This window comes from Palaemon carinicauda, chromosome 11 (genome assembly GCF_036898095.1).
Source record: "Palaemon carinicauda isolate YSFRI2023 chromosome 11, ASM3689809v2, whole genome shotgun sequence".
In the NCBI taxonomy this organism is placed as follows: Eukaryota; Metazoa; Arthropoda; class Malacostraca; order Decapoda; family Palaemonidae; genus Palaemon; species Palaemon carinicauda.
Window position 1 is genome coordinate 94228618 of NC_090735.1, and position 25995 is coordinate 94254612.

The 25995-nt window shown below is 45.2% G+C and overlaps 1 protein-coding gene across 1 annotated transcript in view; it reads right to left on the reverse strand.

The window, feature by feature from the left end:
• Arf4 (ADP-ribosylation factor 2) overlaps nt 1–25185 on the reverse strand; it is a 119193-nt gene extending 94008 nt beyond the window's left edge. Inside the window, exon 1 of the mRNA XM_068383190.1 lies at nt 25009–25185. Within this exon, the coding sequence (XP_068239291.1) occupies nt 25009–25075 (67 nt within the window). The 5' untranslated portion in view covers nt 25076–25185. The remainder of the gene's footprint in view (nt 1–25008) is intronic.
• Between the last annotated feature and the right edge of the window lie 810 nt (nt 25186–25995).

Below are 25995 nucleotides of genomic sequence, written 5' to 3' on the forward strand. Positions count from 1 at the left end.
TTGACAGCTGCTTCCAACCTGATCATGTCAAACAGGGTTTCCTTGGAGGGTGAACCCTGAAGCCCCAAGGAAGCCCAAAGCTGCAAAAGATCATTATTAACAGGAGAAATAATTAAATCCTCCCCCGGGGGAGGAGGAGGAGCTGCCTCGCTATGGGAGGCAACTCCCTCTCCCAGACACGGCGATCGGTCAACAACAGTACGGCCTACGCTACCACTCAACAGCCTCTCACGAGAGGCCGACTGAGTGGCAGCTTCGGAGGTTTGGGCTACCGAAGAAGAATCCTTAGGATTTTCCTTCTTCAAAGAAACCTTTGAAGGAGAAATATCCCGTCTGGACTTCTTCTTCCGGCGCCGAGAAAACCTCTCCCACTGGGAGGTAGGCCACTCCCTACATTCCATACAAACATTATCACTTTCACACCGCTGATCCCTACAATAAGGGCATAAGGTGTGAGGATCAGCCTCGATGGAAGACATGAAGTACGCGGCCCCGGTACCTCGCAAGGCTGGGCGCGCTGCGAAACCCGGCGGGAATCGCGCTGGTGCCCGCGCGATGGTAGAATCATCGCTGGGTCGCGTTGGCAGAATCACTGGGTCGCGTTAGCAGAATCGCTGGGTCGCGCTGGCAGAATCGCTGGGTCGCGCGTGGGTGACCGTTGGCGCGCAGGCGCGCGGAGATGAGGGCGCGGGCGCGCGGAGATGAGGGCGCGTGTGGGCGCACAGATGAGGGTGTGCGTGAATGCACAGGAGAGCGCGAGTGCCTGGGTGATCGCTGTCGATCAGGAGAATGATGGCGCATAGGCGAGAGTAAGCGCGTTGGCGAGTGATGGCGCGTTGGCGAGGGATGGCGCGTTGGTGATCGATGACGTGTGGGACGCGCGGGCGACCGACTGCGCACAGGTGAGTTGGTGCGTGGGCGAGTCGGAGACCTGTGGCGATCAGACACGTGGGCGCGTTGGTGAGCGTTCGCGCACAGGCGAAGGATCGCGCGGGCGCGTAGGAGAACGCTGGCGCATAGTAGATCGCGACGCGTAGGATGGCGCGCCGTGGCGCGGAGAGAAGAAGCCAACTGGGGCGCAAGGCCAGGGGGCGCTGATGTGCTCGAAGGTGAAGTCTCGTGGGCGCGCGGGCTCGCATGCACTTTGGAAGTGCGCGCAGGAGAATGGTGCGCAGGCGGCGGTCGACGCGCAGGGAACGCTGGCAAGGCAACGGAACAATGTCCTTGCCTGTGCCCAGATCCAAAGATTGTGGGTGCGCGGGCGAACGTTGGCGCGCTGGGCGTGCATCAGGAACTGGGCGCACAGTAGTGCGCTGACGAGCAGGAGGTTGACAGCGCTCAGGAGACTGTTGACGCGCAGGGCGCGCAGCAGGGGCTGAAGGGCGTGTGCGCGTAGGCGAGCAGGAGAGCGCTGGCGAGCAGGTGAACAATGGCGAGCAGGAGAGCGCTGACGAGCAGGCGAGCGCTGTCGAACAGGGGCGCGTTGGCGATAAGGAGAGCGCTGGCGAGGAGAGTCTGACGACTCATCTGCCGTAGAGTGCAAGCGCGCAGGAGGGCGCTGGCGAGCAGGAGAGCGCTGGCGAACAGGAGAGCGCTGGCGAGCAGGAGAGCGTTGGCGATCAGGAGAGTGCTAGCGAGGAGAGTCAGGAGACTGTACAGCAGGAGAGCGCTGGCGAGCAGGTGAGCGCTGACGAGCAGGCAGGCGCTGGCGATCAGGAGAGCGGTGGCGCTTGCGCGCTACTGAAGGGCGCGCAGGTGAAACCTGGCGCGGAAGGGACTTACCCACATTGTGGGATAAGCCCTTCTGCCCCGAAGAGACAGGTGCTTGCGTAGGCAAGGAAGATCTGGCAGGCGTAAGAGATCGCGAACGATCTGCGGAGAGGTCCAGTGGAGTTACTGCTACGGTCTGCTCCCGATGCAAAGAGTCCTTTGCAGGGGACGTCGAGGATGACGACCCGAAGAGAAGGCGCCTCTTAACTCCCTTGTAAGGAGAAGGAAGGCATCGGAGACGAAGAGGAGGGCGAGCCTTACGGCGAAGACGACCTCTAGGCAGGGTATCACCGTCGTCGGTCCTCCAAAGAGGAGTCTCTGTTAGTGCACTCCCCCGAGGGGGAGCAACACTCGCAGGAGAGACCGTTGAACCCAGCTTCCCCCTCGAAGGATGTTCAGAGGGGGAACCTGGGCCTTCAGCAACATCCGCAACAGTAGCAGCTGGGGTTTGACCCGACCCGTCGGACGCCTCTGCCACAACAACGTCGACAATAGCCAGAGGGTCTACCTCTGGTATTACCGGCGACTGTTGGACAGCTGCGCCCAACTGGATCGGATCAAACAGGGCTTACTTGGAGGGCGAGCCCTTAAGCCCCAAGGAAGCCCAAAGCTGGAAAAGATCATTGTTAGAAACAGTCTGGTCGTAATCAACAAAATCAATAATATCCTCCCCCGGAGTAGGAGGGGGAGCTGCCTCGCTATGGGAGGCAACGCCCTCTCCCGCACCCCGAGTTTGGGAAACAAAAGAAGGGCCTACGCTACCACTCGGCGGCCTCTCACGAGAGACCGAACGAGTGGGAGCTTCGGAGGAGGTTCGGGCAAGGGAAGAAGAGTCCTTGGAGCCTTCCTTCCCCAGGGCAGTCCCTGAGGGAGAACGGTCTCGCTTAGAACTCTTCATACGCCGCCGGGCAAACCTCTCCCACTGGGAGGTAGGCCACTCCCGACATTCCATACAAACATTATCACTTTCACACCGTTGACCTCGACACTGCGGGCAAAGGGTGTGAGGGTCTGTCTCGACCGCCGACATGAATGTTCCACAGGGGCGATCGGGAAGTCCAGGGCATTTCCGCATGATGGGAAGAAAAGGTAGAGGCAAACTTCAAACACAAACTGAAAGAAAAAGAAAAACAGATTAAGGCTGTCAAATATGCGAGGACGGGACAGAAACGTCTGTACATCGTCTGAGCCAAAAGTGAAGTGAGGCAGCTCACCGGTGTGTGTGGGGGGGGGGATAGCTAGCTACCACTCCCCTACCCCCGTGCTAACTAGCGCGGGGGTAGTTTAAGCCTCGCTAAAATCTAATGGCTCGTCATTTCAGCTACGCCGAAAGTAAACCCTATGTAAATAGCGTGGTTTGTATTTTGGTTACGGAACAAGCTAAAAACTTAAAGCCTTTCACACATTTCCCATACACTGGGGGAAGGGTCAGCCATTATTCTCTCTCTCTATCGTGGAAAATCCAGAGAGAGATAAAAAATGCAAGGGTAAAAATTTTTCTCTCCCTTCAAAAAGAGTTTCTCTATTGTTTGAGAAAAAGTTGAAAGAATAACCAACCATCGAAAGCCAAAAACCAAAACATGTACTTCAATAAATTGTAGAAAACTTGAGGTTAGCGCGAGCAAGGAAGCCATGTTTACACCAGACTCGGCACAGAAGAACTGAAGAGCTTTGGAATAGTGATGGTATCCTGGCGAGTGGTGGCGCTAGTGTACACCCAGCAACCCAACCCCTCGTTCGCACGCGAGTTTTGAATCGGCTGCCAGACCGTCGGAGACGTTAGCTATATATTGTATATACAGTATCCACCGGCTAAGTTAAATATTTAAAAAAAGGGTACTTCACCAAATTTGTAGATAAAGCAAACCCACAACGTAGCGAATTTGCGACGTGTTGTCTCGAACAACGGCAGGGAATTTCTGAGGAATGTTGGGAATGGTTCCAGTTACCTAGTTAGAGGGCGCACAGGTATGACCAGCTGCTCACCTGGCGGTGATTGCCGCGAAATTTGAATTTCTGACGTGCGCGCGACGAATCGGCGGGATTAAGCTATGTATATGTAACTACCAGGGAAGTTAACATATTTAAAAATTGTTTTATCTATAGGCAATAGGGTATTATTGTACTGTATTACAGGTAATGTAGCCTAGGGAAAAAATTGAGTTTTTATGATAAAAAAAAGTTTTATGAATACTTACCTGGCAGTTATATATATATAGCTGAGTCCCCGACTGCGGCAGAATTTAATCGAAAATCGCGGCAACCGCCTTGTGGTGGTTGTGTGGTTAGATGGTTAACAACCCTTACAGGGTGGTACTTGGAATCATTCCCATTTTCTGTTCCTCAGATTATCTTTGCCCGACCTGTCTCCTGAGGGGAGGTGGGTGGGCTTTAAAATATATATATAACTGCCAGGTAAGTATTCATAAAACTTTGTTTTATCATAAAAACTCCATTTTTATGAATAGAACTTACCTGGCAGTTATATATATATAGCTGATTCACACATTTGGAGGAGGGAAACAGACAGAAAAACATAGTTGGGGAAACAACAAAAGAGTTGTAGGAGAACAAACACCTTGATTCCTTACCTGCTAAGGTAGCTGACTTCAAAGGTAACTGCCTCTAGAGTCGCTTTCCCTTAGGAGTGTTCAGCCAGGAGTAGACCTGCTACGCTGCAAACAACTCAATCGAGTCTGTCAAAGGGGTAGGACCAACAACTTGACTAGACTTCAGAAAACTACCTTCCCATATAAAAAAACCTGCAACCTTACTAAAGCTAACCATCTAACCTTGCAGAAATAGATATAAACTATCTATCTGGACTGAGGGAACCGTACCACAGGACGAGGACCTCAGACAACCATAAAAAACACAAACCCATATACAAGTACATAAACTAAGGTTGAGTGGGGGTAGTAACTCCTTTGCCTAATACAGAAGCCGCAGCTACGTATGGGCCCAAGGTATAACACTTGTCATAGTCCACTCTTACCTCTCTGAGGTAATGAGAAGCGAAGACAGAGTTGCTCCTCCAGAACGTTGCGTCCATGATCTGCTTAACTGACATATTTTTCCGGTATGCCAGCGAAGCAGCAATGGCCCTTACTTCGTGAGCCCGTACTTTTAACAGGGCGAAGTTTTCTTCCTCACAAAAGAGGTGGGCTTCCCTAATCGTTTCCCTCAGGAAAAAGGACAAAGCGTTCTTTGACAGGGGTTTTTGAGGATCCTTCACTGAACACCATAAGGAGTTGGAAGCACCCCTCACGCTCTTAGAGAGGGCCAAATAAGCCTTGAGAGCCCTAACCGGGCAGAGGAGGCTTTCCTGTTCCTGACCTACTAGATTCGTGAGGTTAGGGACTTCAAAAGTCCTAGGCCAGGGTTTTGAAGGGTTCTCATTCTTGGCGAGAAAGTCGAACCTCAAGGAACAAACCGCTCCATTTAGGGTGAAGCCTACACGCTTCTCGATTGCCTGGACCTCGCTGATCCTCCTGGCAGTCGCTAGAGACAAAAGGAAGAGGGTTTTCTTAGTCACATCTCGCAGAGAAGCTTGCGAGATAGGCTCAAACTTCCTGGAGCACAAAAACTTAAGCACCACATCCAGGTTCCAAGAAGGGGGTCTTAAGTGCACCTGCTTCGTTGTCTCAAAAGACCTAATGAGGTCCTGCAAGTCCTTATTCTGAGATAACTCTAAGCCTCTATGCCTAAAGACGGTTGAGAGCATGCTCCTGTATCCTTTAATGGTAGATACAGCCAGCTTAGCATCCTGCCTGAGGTACAAAAGAAAGTCTGCAATCTGGCTTAGAGAGGTAGAGGACGAGGAAACCTTGCGCCTCCTGCACCAAGCTCTAAAGGTCTCCCACTTTGACTGGTAGACTCTTTGTGAAGAGATCCTCCTTGCCCTGGCAATAGCTTTCGCCGCTTGTGCCGAAAAGCCTCGAGATCTAACGAGCTTCTCGACAGTCTGAAGGCAGTCAGATTGAGAGCGAGGGGGTTTTGGTGAAATCTCTCGAAGTGGGGTTGTCTGAGAAGATCTGGACTTGCCGGGAGTCTTCTTGGAAAGTACATCAGCAACCCTACCACTTCGGTGAACCATTCCCTCGCAGGCCAGAATGGAGCCACTAGGATCATTCGCCCTGAATCGAGGAGAGCGAACTTCCTGACAACCAGATTGATGATCTTGAACGGGGGAAAGGCATACATGTCCAGCCCCGTCCAATCCATCAAGAAGGCGTCCACTGCAACAGCTTCCTCGTCCGGGACTAGGGAGCAGTAGTTGGGGATCCTCTTGTTTAGACCGGAGGCGAAAAGGTCTATTACTGGTCTGCCCCACAACTTCCAGAGGCTCCGACAGACATGCGGGTTGAGAGTCCACTCTAGGAAGGACCTGTCCCCTCCTGCTGAGCATGTCTGCCCTGATGTTTCTCTGCCCTTGAACAAACCTTGTCAACAGCTGGGTCTCGTTCTCGTTCGCCCAGAGGAGAAGCTCTCTCGCAGTTGAGAACAGAGAGAGGGAGTGAGTTCCCCCTTGCTTCCTTATGTACGCGAGAGCTGTGGTGTTGTCGGAATTGATCTCCACAGTCTTTCCCGACACCGAGGTTTTGAAGGCCTTGAGCCCTAACAAAATGGCCATCAATTCCTTCCTGTTGATATGCCAACTGACCTGAGACCTCTTTGTTCCCTAGTGTTGCTCCCCAGCCTGACTCGGACGCGTCTGAGAATAACACTAGGTCGGGGTTCTTCTTGAACAAGGAGATCCCTTTTCCCAACAGAGCTGGGTCCAGCCACCACATTAAAAGATCCTTGATCTCTGTCGGAATGGGAAAAGAAAAAGTGTCCTCCTGGATCTTTCTGTTCCAAACCTTTGCGAGGAAGTGTTGCAGAGGCCTTAGGTGCAGTCTCCCCAAAGGGACAAACTGCTCCAGGGAGGATAGAGTTCCCAGCAGACTCATCCACTCCTTCGCTGAGCATTCCTGCTTCCTCAAAAAGTCTTTGACTTTGTCCAGGCACCTGGTCTGCCTCTCCTGGGAGGGAGAAGCCTGAAAAAGAACTGAATTCAGAACTATCCCCAAATAGAGAATAGTCTGAATCGGCTCGGTCTGAGACTTCCCCCAGCTGACGATGAGTCCCAGGTCCTGAGTGATCGTATAAGTTTTCACTAGGTCCTCCAGACATTTCTCTTTCGACTGTGACCGGATCAGCCAGTCGTCTAGATAGAAGGAGACCCTTATCCCATCCTGGTGTAACCAGCCTGCCACATTCGCCATTAGTCTGGTTAAAACTTGGGGAGCTGTGCTGAGACCGAAGCAAAGTGCCCTGAACTGGAAGCACTTGCCCTGGAACACAAACCTCAGATATCTCCTCGAAGACGGATGAATGGGGACGTGAAAATAAGCGTCCTGCAGGTCGAGAGAAACCATCCAGTCTCCTGGACGAACTGCAGCCAGCACTGACTGAGTCGTCTCCATGGAAAACTTTGTTTTCTCCACGAAGGGGTTCAGAGAGCTGACATCTAGGACTGGTCTCCATCCACCCGAGTTCTTGGGAACCAGAAACAGGCGATTGTAAAAGCCTGGGGGAGGCGAGGTCTTGAACTGGCTCTATTGCTCCCTTGACCAACATCTGGTCGACTAGCTCCAGAAGAGCCTCTCGTTTCCCCGCGTCGGTGTACTGAGCCACTAAGGCTAGGGGAGAGTCTGAGAGAGGTGGTTTCTTTAAAAAGGGGATCTTGTAACCTTCCTTGACGACTGAGAGGGACCAGGTGTCCGCCCCTCTCCTTTTCCAAGACTACCAAAAACGAGACAGTCTTGCCCCTACTGGTGTCTGGAGGACTTCCATCTCATTTTTTGGACCGGGGCCTAAACGCACCCCTGCTGGTCCTTGGCCCTGACTCTTGTCTTCTCCCCCTAAAACCCGCTCTCGAGGAGATCCTGCCCCGAAAGGGCTGTTGAAACTTCTTCTCCTCCTCCTTCTTCAGAGGAGCAGGAGCAACAGGTAAGGTCTTTCTAGCCGACCGAGACAAAAGGTCCTGAGTAGCCTTCTGAGCCAGAGAAAGGGAGATATCTCTGACCAGAGCTTCAGGAAAAATGATATTTTGATTATAAAATAAATTTTTGAATATACTTACCCGGTGAATATATAATAGCCGACGGCTCGACAGATTCCCAAAAACTCGCAAGCGATCGCCGTGAAGGTTGCGGGTGTGACCACCAGCGCCGACTATCGGCCAGATACCGCATATACTTGTCAACATCTCCAGTTCTTCTCAGTCCCCTAGGTCTCTATCGGGGAGGAAGGGAGGGGCTTTAATTTATATATTCACCGGGTAAGTATATTCAAAAATTTATTTTATAATCAAAATATCATTTTTAAATATTAAACTTAGCCGGTGAATATATAATAGCTGATTCACACCCATGGTGGTGGGTAGAGACCAGTATTAATACAATAAAGGCGTATATGCTCAAGAGTTTTTGACAACTATTCAAAAAACAGACTTAAGTCTAGGTACCTGGTAAGGAAGCAGACTCTGAATATTATTCTGCCTCATTAGTCTGCTTTCCTCACGAAGCCCAGCCATCCTCTCAGGATGCTGAAAAACTCCCAGGAGCTGTTATATCCAGGGCGAACACCCCTATAACAGGACCTCATCAATACCCTTAATCTGGGCGCTCTCAAGAAACAACATTTTGACCACCCGCCAAATCAAAAAGATTGCGAAAGACTTCTTAGTCTCCCGTACAACCCAAAATAAGAATAAAAATTTCAAGAGTAGATTAAAAGGATACTGGGATTAAGGGAATGTAGTGGTAGAGCCTTCATCCACTACTGCACTCGCTGCTACGAATAGTCCCAGTGTGTAGCAGTCCTCATAAAGAGTCTGGACATCTTTCAAGTAATATGAAGCGAATACCGACTTGTCTCTCCAAAAGGTCGCGTCCATAATACTTTTAATGGATCTATTTTGCTTAAACGCTACTGAAGTTGCTATCGCTCTGACTTCATGAGCCTTAACTTTAAGTAAATTACGATCCTTCTCACTTAAATGAGTGTGTGCCTCCCGAAACAAAAGTCTAATAAAATAAGACCACACATTCTTAGACATGGGCAAAGAGGGCTTTTTAACGGAGCACCATAAAGCCTCTGAACAACCTCGCAGCGGTTTAGCTCTGGATAAATAAAATTTAAGAGCTCTAACGGGGCACAGCACTCTTTCAACTTCATTCCCCACAATCTCGGAAAGACTGGGGATATCAAATTATTTAGGCCAAGGACGAGACGGAAGTCCATTCTTGGCCAAAAAACCAAGTTGAAGAGCGCATACTGCTTTATTAGTGGAGAAGCCGATGTTCTTGCTAAAAGCATGTATCTCACTAACCCTTTAAGCCGAAGCCAAGCACACCAAAAAAAAAGTGTCTTGAGGGTAAGATCCTTCAGGGCGGCTGAATTTAATGGTTCAAACCTGTTTGACATAAGGAACCGTAGGACCACGTCCAAGTTCCAAGCAGGAGTCGAAATATGACGTTCCTTGGAAGTCTCGAAAGACTTAAGCAGATCTTGGAGATCTTTGTTATTAGAAAGATCCAAACCCCTGTGCCTGAAAACAGAAGCTAACATGCTTCTGTAGCCTTTAATGGTGGATGCAGAGAGGGAGCGACCGTTTCTCAGATAAAGCAGAAAATCTGCAATCTGCTCTACAGAGGCACTTGGAAGAGGAAATAGAGGAGGACTTGCACCAGTCTCTAAATACCTCCCATTTCGACTGATAGATCCTGATGGTAGAGGATCTTCTAGCCCTCGCGATCGCTCTAGCTGCCTCCTTCGAAAACCCTCGAGCTCAAGAGAGTCTTTCAATAGTCTGAAGGCAGTTAGACGAAGCGTGGGGAGGATTTGATGAAATCTCTTTACGTGAGGCTGTCGCAAGAGATCCATCCGCAACGGCAGACTTCTTGGAACGTCTACCAGCCATAGAAGTACCTCTGTGAACCACTCTCTCACGGGCCAGCGTGGAGCAACCAACATCAACCTGGTCCCTTCGTGAGAGGTGAACTTCTGCAGCACCTTGTTTAGGATCTTGAAAGGTGGAAAGGCATAAACGTCCAGGTGAGACCAGTCCAGCAGGAAAGCGTCTATGTGGGCTGCCTCTGGATCCGGAACTGGAAAGCAGTAAGTCGAGAGCCTCTTTGTCAGTGAAGTCGCAATAAGATCTATGGTGGGTTGACCCCATGTCATCCATAGCTTCTCGCACACAGTCTAGGGCAACGTCCACTCCATGGAGATGACTTGTCCTCTTCTGCTGAGGCAGTCCGCCAAGACATTCATTTTTCCTTGCACAAATCTCGCCAAAGGAGGGATGTTACTTGCCTTAAATGGAGTTCCTTCTGATCCGTGGACCAAAGACCCGAGCATTCCAGACTGTCCAGTGGAGCTCCCTAACCCAAATCCGATGCATCTGAATACAACACATGGTTTGGGTTCTTGATCGCAAGAGAAAGACCTTCTCGAAGTCTGATGTTGCTGTCCCACCAAGTCAGACATGTCTAGACTGAGTTGGAGATTGGGAAAGAGATACTCTCTAAGCCCTTCTCCTTGTTCCAATGGTTTAGGTGAAATTGGAGAGGGCATAGGTTGAGTCTCCCCAGAGAGATAAACTACTCCAGCGATGAAAGAGTTCCCACGAGGCTAGTTCAAACTCTTACAGAGCAACTGTTTTTCTCTTGCAAGTGACGGACTTTTAACAGAGCTTGTTCCATTCTTGTGGGAGACGAAAAGGCCCGAAAAATCAGACACTATCTCCATTCCCAAATAAAGAATAGTCTGGGATGGGGTACTGTAAGTTACGACTTCTCTACGTTCACTATGAGACCTAGCTCCTTGGTTAGGTCTAATGTCCATTAGAGGCTCTCCAGACAGCGATACAATGACGACGCCCTGATTAGCCAGTCGTCAAAATAAAGGGAGGCTCTGAATCCTCAAAAAATGTAGAAAGCTTGCTACATTTTGCAAGGGCCTTGTAAAAACAAGAGGAGCAGGAATGAGGCCGAAGTACAGTGCTCGAAATTGGTACATTACTTTCCCGTCCACAAACCTCAGATGTTGTTGAAAGTTTGGATGAATCGGGATGTGGAAGTATGCATCCTGAAGGTCGAGAGAGACCATCCAGTCGCCTTCCCTTACTGCTGCCAAGACAGATTTGGTAGTCTTCATCGTGAAGTTTGTCTTGACAATGAACAAATTGAGCGCACTTACATCTTAAGTACTCCTGCAGTGAACGTGGCTGCCAGATCATTGGAGCCATCCCTGATAGCCTTGTTCCTGCAGTGAACGTGGCTGTCAGATCATTGGAGCCATCCCTGATAGCCTTGTTCATGCATGACATAATTGTACAGCAATACATTGACAGCTGGAGAGACCTTCTTACTTAAGGCTCCCAGGGACCAATCCAACAAATAAAAACTTCAAACACTCGAAAAAGCTCCTAACAGGAGATGGTCTAGCTCTGAAGCCGACCATAAAATCTTGGAGCGTCTCAAGGCCAGGCGACGGGGAGAGTCTACGAGGCTTGAGAAGTCTCCCTGGGCAGAGGCAGGAACTCCCAAGCCGAGAACTTCTCCCGTGTCATACCAGACGCTCGCTCTAGAAGCCAGTTTAAAAGGAGGGAAAGCAAAGGCTGTCTTCCCCAAACTCCTCCTGGTGATCAACCAGTCGCCTAGCAAACGTAAAGCTCTCTTAGAAGAGCGAGAGAGCACTAGCTTAGTAAACGAAGGCTTCGAAGTAGCTAGGCCTAGCGTAAACTCTGACGGAGGCGAACGAGGAGCAGCAGTTACAAAATGGTCCGGAAAAAGATCCTTAAAAATCAGCATGATTTTTTTAAAGTCCATAGAGGGCTGAGCAGCTTTAGGCTCCTCTCCGTCTGACAAAGTCCCCAAAGGAATATCAGTTGGAGGGGGGTCAGCAACTTCCTCATCTGAAGGAACCTCGTCCGACAATTGCCGAGTCTCATGAAAAGGAGAGGCCTGCCGCGGCGGCAACGCTTGACAGGCAATGTCAACAAGCAAAAGAGCAGCAGTAGCAGTAGAGGAAGCGACGTCACGCCGCTGCTGAAAGGACTGAAATCCTTGTGACTGACCAACAACAACAACTGAAGCTGATTGACGCTCGACGTCACGTCGGAACTGCCTTGACTGCATAGACAAAGCAGGCAAAACAACCTCCGACTGCGGTGATTGACGCTCAACGTCACGTCGAGGCAACGGAGCCGGTCGGCGAACGTCAGGTCGGGGCTGCGGCGGCAGCGGCTGAACGTCAACACGAGACTGCGGCAGCGGCTGAACGTCAACACGAGACTGCGGCAGCGGCTGAAAGTCAACACGAGACTGCAGCGAGGGAGGATCCATGTCACGTGACTGACGTGAAAAACTACTGACATCACGTTTCAAAGTACAAGAACGTCAGCACTAACGTCAAACAGACGAGTAAATACTCGTTTGGGCGGCTGACGGCCAGAGTCTCGTTCAGCGTAACGGCGACTCGAAAGCGAAGGATCATCGTGAACCTGCTCAACGTCATACTCCTCCATAAGGGAGGCAAGCTTAGTCTGCATGTCCCGCAGGACAACCCATTTAGGATCAACGGGAGTCGGAACGAGCCGAGGCGACGGTAACGTCTGTGTTGGCAAAACATTGCCTTTACCGCGACCCTCGGATCCCGAGTTACGCTTGCGTTTAATAGGCGAACAGTCTTCCGACGACTGCAAAGGGTCAGAGCTGTCCCAATGGCTACAGCCAGGACGCTGGACCTGTCCTGAGGGGACTGACTTTCGCTTCAAGGGTCTAGAAACCTTGCGCCAAGGTTTCTTTTGCGAAAAGTCTTCGGATGACGAGGAGAACAGTCTCACCCGTCTTATGGTAAGGGCGATCTTGACGAGAAACGTCCGATACCAAAGAGGGAACGTCTGTACGTTGTTTAAAGCCTCTCGTCCCCTTAAGTCCTACGACATTACTTCTCCCTGGTGCAGGGGAGCCTGAAAGAGGTCTCGGACTAGGGGAGCGACAAGCACGAACAGACGACCCCTCGATCGCAACACAGAACATGTTTTTTGCACTTACTTCACTGATATCGTATTTTTCAATAATTTCACATTAGGCATGAATAAAACTGATTTCTACCTGAAGCACGCAATTCTCCCTTACATCAAAAGGTTAGAATTGCGAAATGAGTCGTATAATGTAAGCACATTAGTACAAAATGAAACACACATGCAAAAATCAATAAACATATACATATACTGTATATCGAATAAAACGGAAATATATAAAGTTAAAAAGATCAGTGACTGGGGAGGAGACTAAACACTAGTTCACTAAGGACTACGTTTTCAATCTCTCACCGTACAGTGCCTTGGGACGAGAATAAAAACTAAAACGTTTTATCCTCTCTCCCCGTACTGTACAGAGACTTGGGACGAGAGTAAAAAACAGAATCGAGAACAACGTTACTCGCTCCCAAACTCCTTGTACAGAGACTTGGGACGAGAATAAAGATCGGATCGTTCTCTCTCTCTCTCTCTCTCTCTCTCTCTCTCTCTCTTGTCACACACAAGAGAATGGCCCACTCACCCTTCATCAATAAACAGGTTATTTGACCAAAGGAAAAAACTGAAAGGACTAAGAAATTGAAAATTAACAAGTTCCTTTAAATTAGTATCTAAAACACTTCAGTTTGAAAGAAGAATGAACAAAACGTCAAAATCGATTTACTCTTTCTGCAAAGTGAAACCGTGATTCTCTCTTTCTCTATCGTAACGATAGAGCGCAACTGCATAGCATAAATAAACCAAACGTTAGTTCATCTTTGAAAAAACAGCACGAAGACTATTCAAAGAATATATTTCTTAAAATATTTTCTAAAAAATATTCATTTCATAACTCTTACAGAGCAATTGATTTAAACTTAACAAAAATAAAAGTTGAATGGGCTCAACGTTGTTTAACTTCGTTTTCCAAGTTAGGACCGCCTACAAGGAATAGGTAAAGGCTACATATAAACAAAACATAAAATTTATCTTGATGTTAAATGGAAAGCTAATCGAAGAGGCCTAATAAAGGCGGGTGAGATATAAAATATATAGAGGAAAATCTATAAATATCAACAATAATTTATAAAGTGATAAAATAATTACTAAAAGCCTTAAACACACTTCCGTACACTGAGGGAAGGGTCGGCCATCTTTTCTCTATGGAAAAACCAGAGATAAAAAAAAAAAAAAAAGGGCAAAACACTTTTCCTCTCCTTTCAAAAGCATTTCTTTTGAAGATAGAATCGAATAATCCAACACGGCGAAAGCAATAAAACCAAAACCAAGTACTTCACCAATTCGGTAGAAAACTCGAGGTCATAAAGCGAGTGGAACCAACTTGTCGACAAGACCGACAGAGAAGAACTGGAGATGTTGACAAGTATATGCGGTATCTGGCCGATAGTCGGCGCTGGTGGTCACACCCGCAACCTTCACGGCGATCGCTCGCGAGTTTTTGGGAATCTGTCGAGCCGTCGGAGACGTCAGCTATTATACATTCACCGGCTAAGTTTAATATTTAAAAAGATGACGTGAAAAAGGGGCGTAAAGTAGCTCCGACTTCTGGGCAACAGTCACAGATCTAGAGGTGAAGGAGCACAAAAGGGCCCTCTTCTTTAAGACCCCTGCTGAGAAAAGGGAAGCCAATTCATTAGCTCCATCCCTTAGAGCTTTGTCCATGCAGGACATGATACTCGTCAGGTCCTTCGTGTCCTCCAGGAGTTCAGACTTCCTGGCCAGAGTCCCAAGAGACCAGTCCAGGAAGCTGAAAACCTCGAAAACCCTGAAAATTCCCTTGACGAGGTGATCAAGCTCCGACATGGACCACATCACCTTGGCAGAGTTTAAAGCATGCCTTATTGCCGAGTCCACAAGAGCCAAGAAGTCACCTTGGGAGGAGGAAGGCACTCCTAACCCCAAAGGTTCCCCTGTCTCATACCACATACCGGCCTTGGAAGCGAGCCGAGACGGTGGAAAAGAAAAGGTGGTCTTGACAGCTTGTCTCCGTTCCTTCATCCAATCATCCACTTTAGCGAGAGCTTTCCTGGCCGAAATTGAAAGTTTCATTTTGATGAAGGCCGAAGACTTAGTAGCTTTCTTCCTGGTAAATTGAGACTGAGGAGAACGAGGGGCCGAAGGTTGAAATTCCTCCCCATAAAGTTCCAAAAGAGAGCGAGAAAGAACCTTGTAATCGCTAGAAGAGTAGGCAGGTTTTTCTTCCTCTTCCGAAATATCTTCGAGGTCCTGCTCAAGGATAACATCCCGAAGAGTTGGGCTGCCAGCAGTCTGGCAGCGAGAGCTGTTTGAATCCTGGCGCCGAGCGCCGCTAACATCCAGTCGGCGAGAAGCGGTATCGTCACGATGACGAGAGGCGGTATCGTCACGATGACGAGAGGCGGTATCGTCACGATGACAAGAAACGGAAGCGTCCTGGAGATGCAGGCTGCCGTCGCCTTGAAAATGCAGACTGCATTCATCCTGTTTCCTAAGAAACGAGGCAGTAACGTCCAGGCGTTTCGAAAGGGAAACGGAATCGTCACGGCGCCGAGAACGAGAGGCAGTATCGTCCTGGCGCCGGGAGAGGGGGGAAGGAAATTCCTGGCAGCGTGCCGATGAAGAGGGTGTGCGTTGTCGTACGGCCGACGAAGTGCGCAGAGGTTTCTTGGGAGAGATACTAAAATCTCTCTTAGAAGAAGATCTCTTAACAGGCAAAGAGACGTCCTTACGTCTGACGGACTGAGAAGGGTGGCTGAAAGCTTTAACTAACGATGAAAGTTGTTCCTGCATAACAACCATGAAAGCTTTAGCAACCTCCGCTGGCTCTCGCGGTGCCGAAGACGGTAGTTGTCGTACGGCTTGACTGGGAGCGCTGGCAGGAGAAGCAGGGAGTCTAGCAGGATTAACTGGGCTAAGGACTCTCTGTTTCGCCCTTTTAACAGGAACATCGAAATCGTCTTCCGAAGGATCAGGGTCTCTGCTACTCGAACCGGGAGAGGGAGAGCGAGACTGCACGTCCCGGTTCCACCCTCTCTTCATTGGTCTTGATTCGTAACGCCAATTATGTCTGGGAGAACGATCATGCGAAGACACAAACGTATCCGACACGCCTTTCCTACGGCGGTCAAGAGCAGCCTGGGAGATCGCAACAGGACTGTCTGAGGCGACGACTGACCGAGGATAAGCACCTCTCACCCCCTTTCGGCTTTCGATGTACCTTCTCCCTTGGTCCTGGGAGCTTGGTAGAGGTCTAGACCAAGGGGTATGACAGATTCGATCAGTCGCCACCTCCACTGCACTTTCACAAGCACTAATTTCACCTACACCCTTACCTTTAAAGGCCTCCAACTGTGCTTTAATGGCCTCCAATTCAGCAGCTAATTTAGCATACCCAGGATCATCCGTAGGCACAGATCCTGTAGAAGGGGCAGGAGTCACTACATTTGGGGAAGGAATACCTTCCAAAGGGGTTACAAGCAAAGGGTCAATAGATAAATCTAAGCTAGGCTCACTAGCAGACTTTGACTTTGATTTAGCTCTTCTAACTCTATCAATCTCAAGTTTGCGCACATAGCGCTTCATAGCTAACCAATCATCATCACTTAAAACCTCGCATTCCTTGCACTTATTATCTAAAGCACATTCAAACCCCCTGCAACCCATACAGATAGTGTGAGGGTCAACCGAAACCTTCGGCAACCTCACCTTGCAAATATCATTCGCACAAACACGATAATGAATTTTCTCACTCATGATAATAAAGGAAAAAAGACAAAAAAACAAAAACAACACGATTGCCAAATCCCAACACAGTGTACTTCACCAAAAACGAAGTCCAAAAAGGCGATGAAGGGAAAGCGATCCGAAAAACTCTGAAAGGCGGACCAACGATGTTGTCGATCCGGCCGGCAGAGATAATCTGAGGAACAGAAAATGGGAATGATTCAAGTACCACCCTGTAAGGGTTGTTAACCATCTAACCACACAACCACCACAAGGCGGTTGCCGCGAGTTTCGATTAAATTCTGCCGCAGTCGGGGACTCAGCTATATATATATATATAACTGCCAGGTAAGTTCTATTCATAAAAACTACTTTTATCTAAAGTAAAAGGACCGTTCTATTCGAAAATGACACTCGTTCCTCTCGGAAATTAATAGTTTCAGAAAGATATATATACTGTATCTATATCCACCCATAATAGGGGACCCCCAGTGGGAACTCGGGGTTTTGGGTGGGGAAAACATACTGCGGAAACAATATATAATGGCAAAACAAGCCTTTTCTTCTCTATACATTACCTTCTTGGATGCATAATAACCAATGAAAAAATACGCTAATTATCTAGCCTACATCCCATACTAACGGTATATTTTTCATTTATTTGTTGACATGCTACGGGTCGGTTGTAGTCGGTCTCGTTCGTTCGTTTGTACATAGCAGTTTTCGATCTTCTGAGCATAAACTCCTCCCACTTGCGCATAGACTCCGCCTCCACCAATAGGATTACTCCTTCTCTTATAGCCCCTCCCCATTTTCCCCTACGTCATTTTACCCGCCACATTCAAGTATTCTACTTCACCCGGTTTATTTACGTATTTTACTTGATCCAGTACAGCTATACCATTCTTTTTATGTAATACCCACGTATACATATTACGTTTGACCCAAGAATTACACATTTTATTATCCGGTATCTTATAAAATCACATCATTTTATATTCCCATGAAATATTATTTATCATACACTCCATTTTATCTTGCTATATTACTTTTATACATTTTGTTATTACCTTGTCACACCCAAATTTCACATAAATACTTGCTCTGGACAAGTTTCCCATTCTAGTTCATTCATGTTTACTCTCTAGACAAGGTTGTTTTTCCGTTAACCAATCACAAACCCATACGTATGGAAAGTTTGCTCAGGGGGGTTAATATTTCCCAACCCCCTTCCTTTATCTCTTCATGTGGTCTCTCCATACAACTTCTAACAAACCCTTTTCCATGGAAAACTTTGTCCAAGTCAGGTCTTTGTTAGTTCAAGTGAGGTCTTTTTGAGTATTTTACGATGGAAGTTATAGAAACTTGAAACAGCTCCAGTATTCCAATACCCCAACGTTTACAGTGTCCCAAGTGCCGTTTTTGTCTATCATACAGGAAGGACATCCACATCTATTACTGCAATACTGAAACTAAGATAGCTAAGACAAAGAAGAAACGGCGATGTGGATATACAGAATTTAAAACGTCACAGTCACAACACCCCGGTGACCCACAAGTTTCGTCGTACAATCATAAAAGTAAGTCATTATTTCTTTAATTTCAACGTGTTGGTTTTACTATTTTTTTTAGCTTGAGCAGCTCAACATTAATGCTTGGCAGTACATACGAGCGTAATGTTTTATTTTCCTGCAAGCGAAGCGATCCAGTGGCGGAACAAGAACCATTATACTTAGTGTTGCTAATGTTAGAGTGCACAGCTCAACGTTACCGCTTGCGGAGCCTCTGTAGTTTATAGGGACAGGCCTTGGACCGGCCGAAAATCGAGTAAAAAATGTCCGAAATCGGCTCTTTTTCAAGGGAATGATCACAGAATGAAATAATAATTAAATTCACTACAGTGAACCCTCGTTTATCGCGGTAGATAGGTTCCAGTCGCGGCCGCGATAGGTGAAAATCCGCGAAGTAGTGACACCATATTTACCTATTTATTCAACATGTATATTCAGACTTTTAAAACCTTCCCTTGTACGTAGTACTGTTAACAAACTACCCTTTAATGTACAGAACACTTAATGCATGTACTACAGTACCCTAAACTAAAACAGGCACAAATATTAAAGGTGATTTTATATCATGCATTTCCTAAACATGCTAAAAAGCACGATAAAAAATGGCAACCAATGTTTTGTTTACATTTATCTCTGATCATAATGTAGAAACAAACTGGAGGTAGAGCTTTGCTTATTACCCAGACATATTTCCCATACTTTTCCCTTAGAACTACATCACATCTTCCTACTTTAGATATATATATATATATATATATATATATATATATATATATATATATATATATATATATATATATATATATATATATATACACATACCTACATATATACATAAATACATGCATACATATATATATATATATATATATATATATATATATATATATATATATATATATATATATATATATATATATATATATATATATATATATATATATATATATATATATATATATATATATATATATATATATATATATATATATATATATATATATATATATATATATATATATTACTGTATATATATATATGGGTTATGGAAAAATCCGCGAAGTGGTGAATCCGCGATGGTCGAACCGCGAAGTAGCGAGGGTTCACTGTAATTTAGTAAATGCTTGTCCCAACAATCTACATACTAGGACTACTCTGCGCATGGATGTCGGAAACATGCGAGAAAAATGGACAACTAACCCAAAATTGCCCCCCTAACCTGGCCAACAAGCCATGTCCTTACCTTCCTCGTGATCTAACTGAGGGGGGCTAACGCCCCCTGCGACCCCCCAACCACTGCCGCTAACATACAAACCCCACAAACCCAACCTAGTAGTTCCCAGGTCTCAACCCCTAGCCAGGGGCAAGGCCCCGGACCCCCTTCGTAAGTCTCTCTCTCCTACAAAAAAAAAGGTATGGGTAGCACTCAAAATTATATCTTAACCACATTGTCATAATAAAAAAGTTACTCAGGCTTATCTTAATATTTGATGTCGCTAAAACGAAAATCCTCGGGTTCTTGCGCCTTCAACCTCTTCCGGGGTGGAGGATTAGGAGAACGACTTGAATTTGCGCGACTAGTGGAAGGTCGGGCGTCTCTTGCGGAAGAACGGCTGCTGGATAGCCGAACGTTATTTGAGGGAGGTCGACTTGTGGAGGGCCGAACGTTAGTAGCGTTAGCGGAAGGACGGATTGTGGAGTTAGGAGATTCAGGAATCGGCAAGAAGAGAGGACTGGCTTTGAGCAGGTAAACGTGCTTGATGAGCTGTAAAAGTGCCCTGAACGGACATACGGACTTCTCTATATATCGCTTCCTGATACAGTACTCCGCGAAATAGCTGTTGTACAACGCTTTCTAGGTACCGAATCTTGGTAGCAAGCTCCTTTTGAGAGCCCGCCATTGCGATTCTATAGTGTTCGTATGTACGGTCGGGTCATTAGGATCAACGAAGTTAACACTGTGGTTAACTGTAAAATGTTTAAAATCATGGTCTTTGACTCTGACGAATCCTTTCGAAAATTTGGAAATGATAGTGGTCCCGGGAAGAAGGTGCTCTTGGAGCACCGAGATCAACGTTTGCGCATTACGTTTCTTAACAACTTTGAAAAAGGTCTCACGTGTTTCCCGGTCAATGCCCCCAAAGACCCAGGTTCCTTTGACTTGATGCCCGATGTTATACTTCCTCTTGTCGAACTTACTCTCATCCACTTCCACAATGTGCCCTGGTCCGCCAATTTTCTTTTTGTCCAGAATCAAAACTTGTTCACACACTTCTCGGCAAAAGTTATACCAGTAAACAAGAGTGTGAGAAGCAAGCTGTTCGCTCTTCACGGCAACACAGTCTTGAGGCCAACGTTCAACCCAACAACATGTGAGGAGAATGACCTCACGTTCTTCGAGGTGAGAGCGCTCAAAGAATGAGCCATGCCGCATTGTGAACTTTCGGCGACACTGGCGGTTCCTACACCTCCAATAAAAACTGTATTGGCCACAGTGCACATTGCGGCCATCACGCATAAGGGCAACATCACCAATTTTACACTTTTCACAGGGACCCCTAAAGTCACCTAGGAGCCCTTCTCAAAATAAAAAATGAAAAAATTTGGGGGTAACTCGAGTAAAGTCCCGTAGCTGTAAATACCTTATTGTCTTCAATGAATCAATTTGATCAATATGAGTGATAAACTACACAACATTGCTCAAAGAGTAACTATACCCAACACGTCTATCCATTACAGCGGTTAGGGTTGGAAAGGGTCGACCGCGACTCCACGTCAATCTCGGGTCGTGTGGGGGGTGGGGGGGGTTAAAAAGTTTTAAATCACACGGCCAACAAAAGGGTTAGTTCGGTTGGCTTGTTTGACACTGGCTTTATCTACCGAAACATCTTAAGTGATGTTGGCTAATCTGACCTTTTGTTTTTATATAACAAATTACAGTAGTATTTGGTATAATTTCAGGACTTGTCCCAATGAACTAACAATCTTAACAAGGGGTTAAGAATGGAGTTGTTCATCAAGTCCAAACATCAATAACTGTTAAAAACTCTCGCCACCAGCTGATAGCGAACAGAGCGCCGCCAAACGGGTATTATTTTAGTCAAGCAGGAAACAATGCTTGGGGGAAATGTTACAATTGAGTAACTTGACCGTGGCTTCAGCGGACGGCGCATTATGCCGACCTTTCCCCTAACTAACAATTCATGATAATTATCACAGCAGTATCAAATGCCACCATAAAGGACGTGTCCCAACTATGGCAGTATCAAATGCCACTATATAGGACGGGTCCCAACTATATTGATGGGACAGCAATAAATTGTGAAAACGAACGATTCTTATACTGTAACGACACGTGTTCTATCTATCGGGAAAATTTGGAAACTAAGCATAAGCTACCCGTGGCTTGCATTTGGACCGGGCTGAACTTAGAAAATATTGCCGTGGTAAAGGTAAAATATATTGTTATTTAAAATGATAAAACTTCATATTATGGTATATCCGATCATACTAAAGAACATCTTCCCCATAAGGAGAAACGATGGCCTAGTAATAAGAAAGATATCGCCATCCCGAAAAACTACATTCACCCCATAAAATCAACACCATCGCTCAAAGAGAAACTATACGGAACATGTCTGTCCATTACGGCATTTAGCGTTGGAAAGAGTCGACCTCGTGTGTAGGCTAGGTCAATCTCGGGTCGAGAGGGGGGGGTTAAAATTTCAAAATCACGCGGCCAGCAAAAGTAGGCCTACAAGGGCACGTAAACGAAGGGTTAGTTCGGGTGGTTTGTTTGACACTGGCTTTATTCGGCACAATTTCAGGACGTGTCCCAACGAACTAGCAATCTTAACAAGAGGTTAAAAATGAAGATTGTTAGGATTAGCGAAAACGTAAGTCCAAACATCAATAACTGTTCAAGCTTGCGCCACCAGCTGATAGGCGAACAGAGCGCCGCCCAACGGGTGTTATTATAGTCAGGCAGGAAACAATGCTTAGGGGATATTTTACGATCGAGTAACTTGGCCATGGCTTCAGCGGACGATGCATTGTAACAACCTTTCCCAAACCTAACAATTCATGATAATTATCATAGCAGTATCAAATGTCACTATAAATGACGTGTCCCAACTAATTACAAACTTAACAGAGGGGTAAAAATGTATATTGATGGGACAGTATTATATTATAAAAAACGAACGATTCTTAGCCTGGGATAACACGGGCTCTATCTATCGGGAAAGTTGGAAACTAAGCAGGAGCTACCCGTGACTTGGGTAAATTTGTATTGTATTACAGGGTGTGATTTTGAACAGAATGTATATGTTTTCCTATACTGTAGTAAATAACGAGATTTAACCGAATTTGACCTTCATTTCGACCGCAAACAAACAGCTCAACCAATTCGACTAACTTTAAGTTGTCGAATTGGTTGCTGTTATTACGAATGAAATGAAGGTGAAAACCGGTTAAATCACGTTATTTTCTACAGAAAAAAATATATTTTCTGTTAAAATGATTAAATATGTCTTTTATTATATATATTTTGTTAAAATATTTTAATATAATGACTTGTTCAAATTCGGTGTCACTTAACTCACGTATGTACTGCGAACAGTAACATTAACAACGTTACCAACGGTACCAACGTTACGGTGATACACAGCGTTACCAACGTTACGGTGAAATTACTAACGTTAGCAATGATAAGGTATTATTATCGTGTTTATTTTAAAGAATTTTTCCATATACCCTTTACACTATATAAAAAAGTACAAAACGGGTACAGAACCTAACAAACCCACCTAACCTAATCTAGAAGTTCCCAGATCACAAACCCAATATAATGCCCTTTGTTATATCACTTCACTTACGTTACGGTAACGTTAGTACTATTACGATAACATTATATATAATGGTTCTTGTTTCGCCATTAGCTCGCTTCGCTCGCATGAAAATAAAACATCAAGCTCGTATGTACTGGCAAGCGGTAATGTTGAGCTGCGCACACTAACATTAGTAATGTTACACTAACATTACCAACGTTAAATATAATGGTTCTTGTTCCTCACTTACGATCACAGAAAAATAAAACATCACCCTCGTATGCATTGGCAATTGGTAATGCTGAGCTTCACACTCTAACAAAATATAATAAAACTAACACATTAAAGTTAAAGAAATTAATGACTTACTTTTATGACCGTGATGTCGTAAATTAGGGGTCACAGGGGTGCCGTGACTGAGTCTGTGGTGTCTTAAGTGCTTTGCCTTAGATTATCACTGCACTAGGAACACTTAAAAGTTGGTATATTACATTACTTGATTTAAGAAAATTATCAACATTGGAATACACCAAAATAGTTTCAAGTATGGATTACTGAAGCGGTTACAATTTTCCAATACTTAGATCGTAAAATACGCAAATGACGACACTTGAACTAACAAAGACGTGACTTGGGCAAAGGTTTCCACGGAAAAGGGCTTGTTGGAAGGTGGGGGTAAGGAAATATTAACCCCCTGTGCAAACTTTACATACGTATGGGTTCGCGATTGGTTAACGGAAAAGCAACGGAGTCCAGAGAGTAAACATAAATGAACAGATTGGGAAACTTGGCCAGAGCAAGTATTTATGTGAAATCTGGAAGTGACAAGGTAATAACAAAATGTATAAAAGTAACATATGAAGATAAAATGGAATGTATGATAAATAATATTTGATGGGTATATAAAATGAGGTGATTTTATAAGGTATCGAATAATAAAACGAGTAATACTGGGGTCAAACGTAATATGTATACGAGGGTATTACATAACTAATCAAGTCATAGACTTGAACAGAGATGGTAGAGAGACGAACAGTTACATTTCAGGATTAGAGAAGAAGAAATCCTATTGGTGGAGGAAGGGTTTTGCGCAGAAAGTCGAAACCTGCTGCGTACAAACGTACGTACAAGAGCATCTACAACGGGCAAGTAGAATGAGAAAAATTAAATGAAAAACACTGCTAATGTTAGCATGATACGTTAACATTTGATCTACATTACACGTTGGCAGCACTGGTTACTGTATTTTTTCATGAGACTTAGTCTTTGCAACAGCGCTTCCAAAGTTTATCCAGCTATACTGTTTTTGTATTTTCCTCCGTTTATTATACATTCAAGAAGGTAATACCTAGAGAAGAAAAGGCTTGTTTTACAATTATATATCGTTTCCCCAGTATGTTTTCCCCACCCAAAACCCCAAGTTCCCACCGGGGGTTCCCCATTATCGTTGCGACGGGAACGAGTCTCATTTTCGAAGAGCGTAATTTTTTCTATAAGAAAAAGTAGTTTTTTTCTATAAGAAAAAGTAGTTTTTTTCCTAGGTTACATTGCCCTGTAATACACTACAATAATACCGTGATTTGCGTTCAGACCGTGCTGAACTTAGAAAATATTGTCATGGTAAAGGTAAATTATGATATTTAAAATGATAAAATAACGTCATAATATGGTATATTGGATCATGGTAAGGAACATCTTCCCCATAAGGAAAAACGATTTGTCTAGTAATAAGAAAGATATAGCCCTGTCCCTAAAAACTACATTCACCCCGCTTAAGGTACTATAGTGAGGTAAAGGTAGCTTAGGCTCAAAGTCCAACGAGTATCATAGGGTGAGCTTACCGAAAACGTTGTGTATAAACATATATGAGAGCCTAGACTATCCTAATGATAAAATTGCCCCAACATATTTGTTTGAATATAATAACAACAAAGTAATACGAGAAACCATAATACTAAGCTAATCCCTAAATGCCAAATCAGATGACACGACGAACGTCACCTTCTTTGCTAGAGTCTGTCCTCTTCTAAAAAGGACTTACCCATTAAAATTCGCATCTGCTTCTTGCCAAACAGACGCGAGAAGACGGTTGAAAGCGTTAAACCCATTTTCCACTGAAAGAACTCAGCGTTTCGTTGTACTAAATACGAGAAATTCGGACCTCAACACGTCCTCAGCCACGTCCGTCAACAGTCGTGACGTCATTAACTAAGAAGAGGGTTGAGCTGAGCATTGTGGGTCTAAATTGTCAAACTTTTTTTATATTCATCTAACATTTTTGCTGTCTTTTCTGTAACTTTCGGGAGAGCTTAATGCATCTATGTATGGCATACTAGTAGGAGACGACTTGAATTAGGAGAAAAAAATTGTTGTGCATAGTCATTAAAGACAGCATACAAAAAAAATGTGAACAAATGAAACTTGTTATGCGTTATATTTCTGAAACAAATGTAAACACGGAGACGTTCTCTGTCACCTGAAGCAGAGCCGCTGGGGGCGTTTGTAAGTGATTTGTACTGGGTTTTTTTCAGGATTACCAAAAGTTCACGGTGTTCATTTTTCTAGCTTGTCTAGATATAATGACCAACATAATTAGATTACTAAAGAGAATAGGCTACAAACTTTTCAACAAAACTTTCGTATTAGTCGCTGCTGTTAAAAGCTGACCTTATTCCAGCAGTTGTTTTCGCTGTTTTAGTATGAATAAGCATTTGTTAAAGCTTCCTCATTCGTTAGTACAGAGTTATACCCACGATATATTTACAGGGGTAAACTAAATTAGCAATGATGAATGTAGAAACAATATTCAATATCCTTACAACTGTTGCTGCTCAAAACAGTTTATATTTTCCTTGGCAAACATCAGTGCAGGAAAAGGAAGTAATTATACGAGTATTAGACTCTAAGATATTATTATTATTATTATTATTATTATTATTATTATTATTATTATTATTATTATTATTATTATTATTATTATTATTATTATTATTATTATTATTATTATTATTATTATTATCTGAGCTAC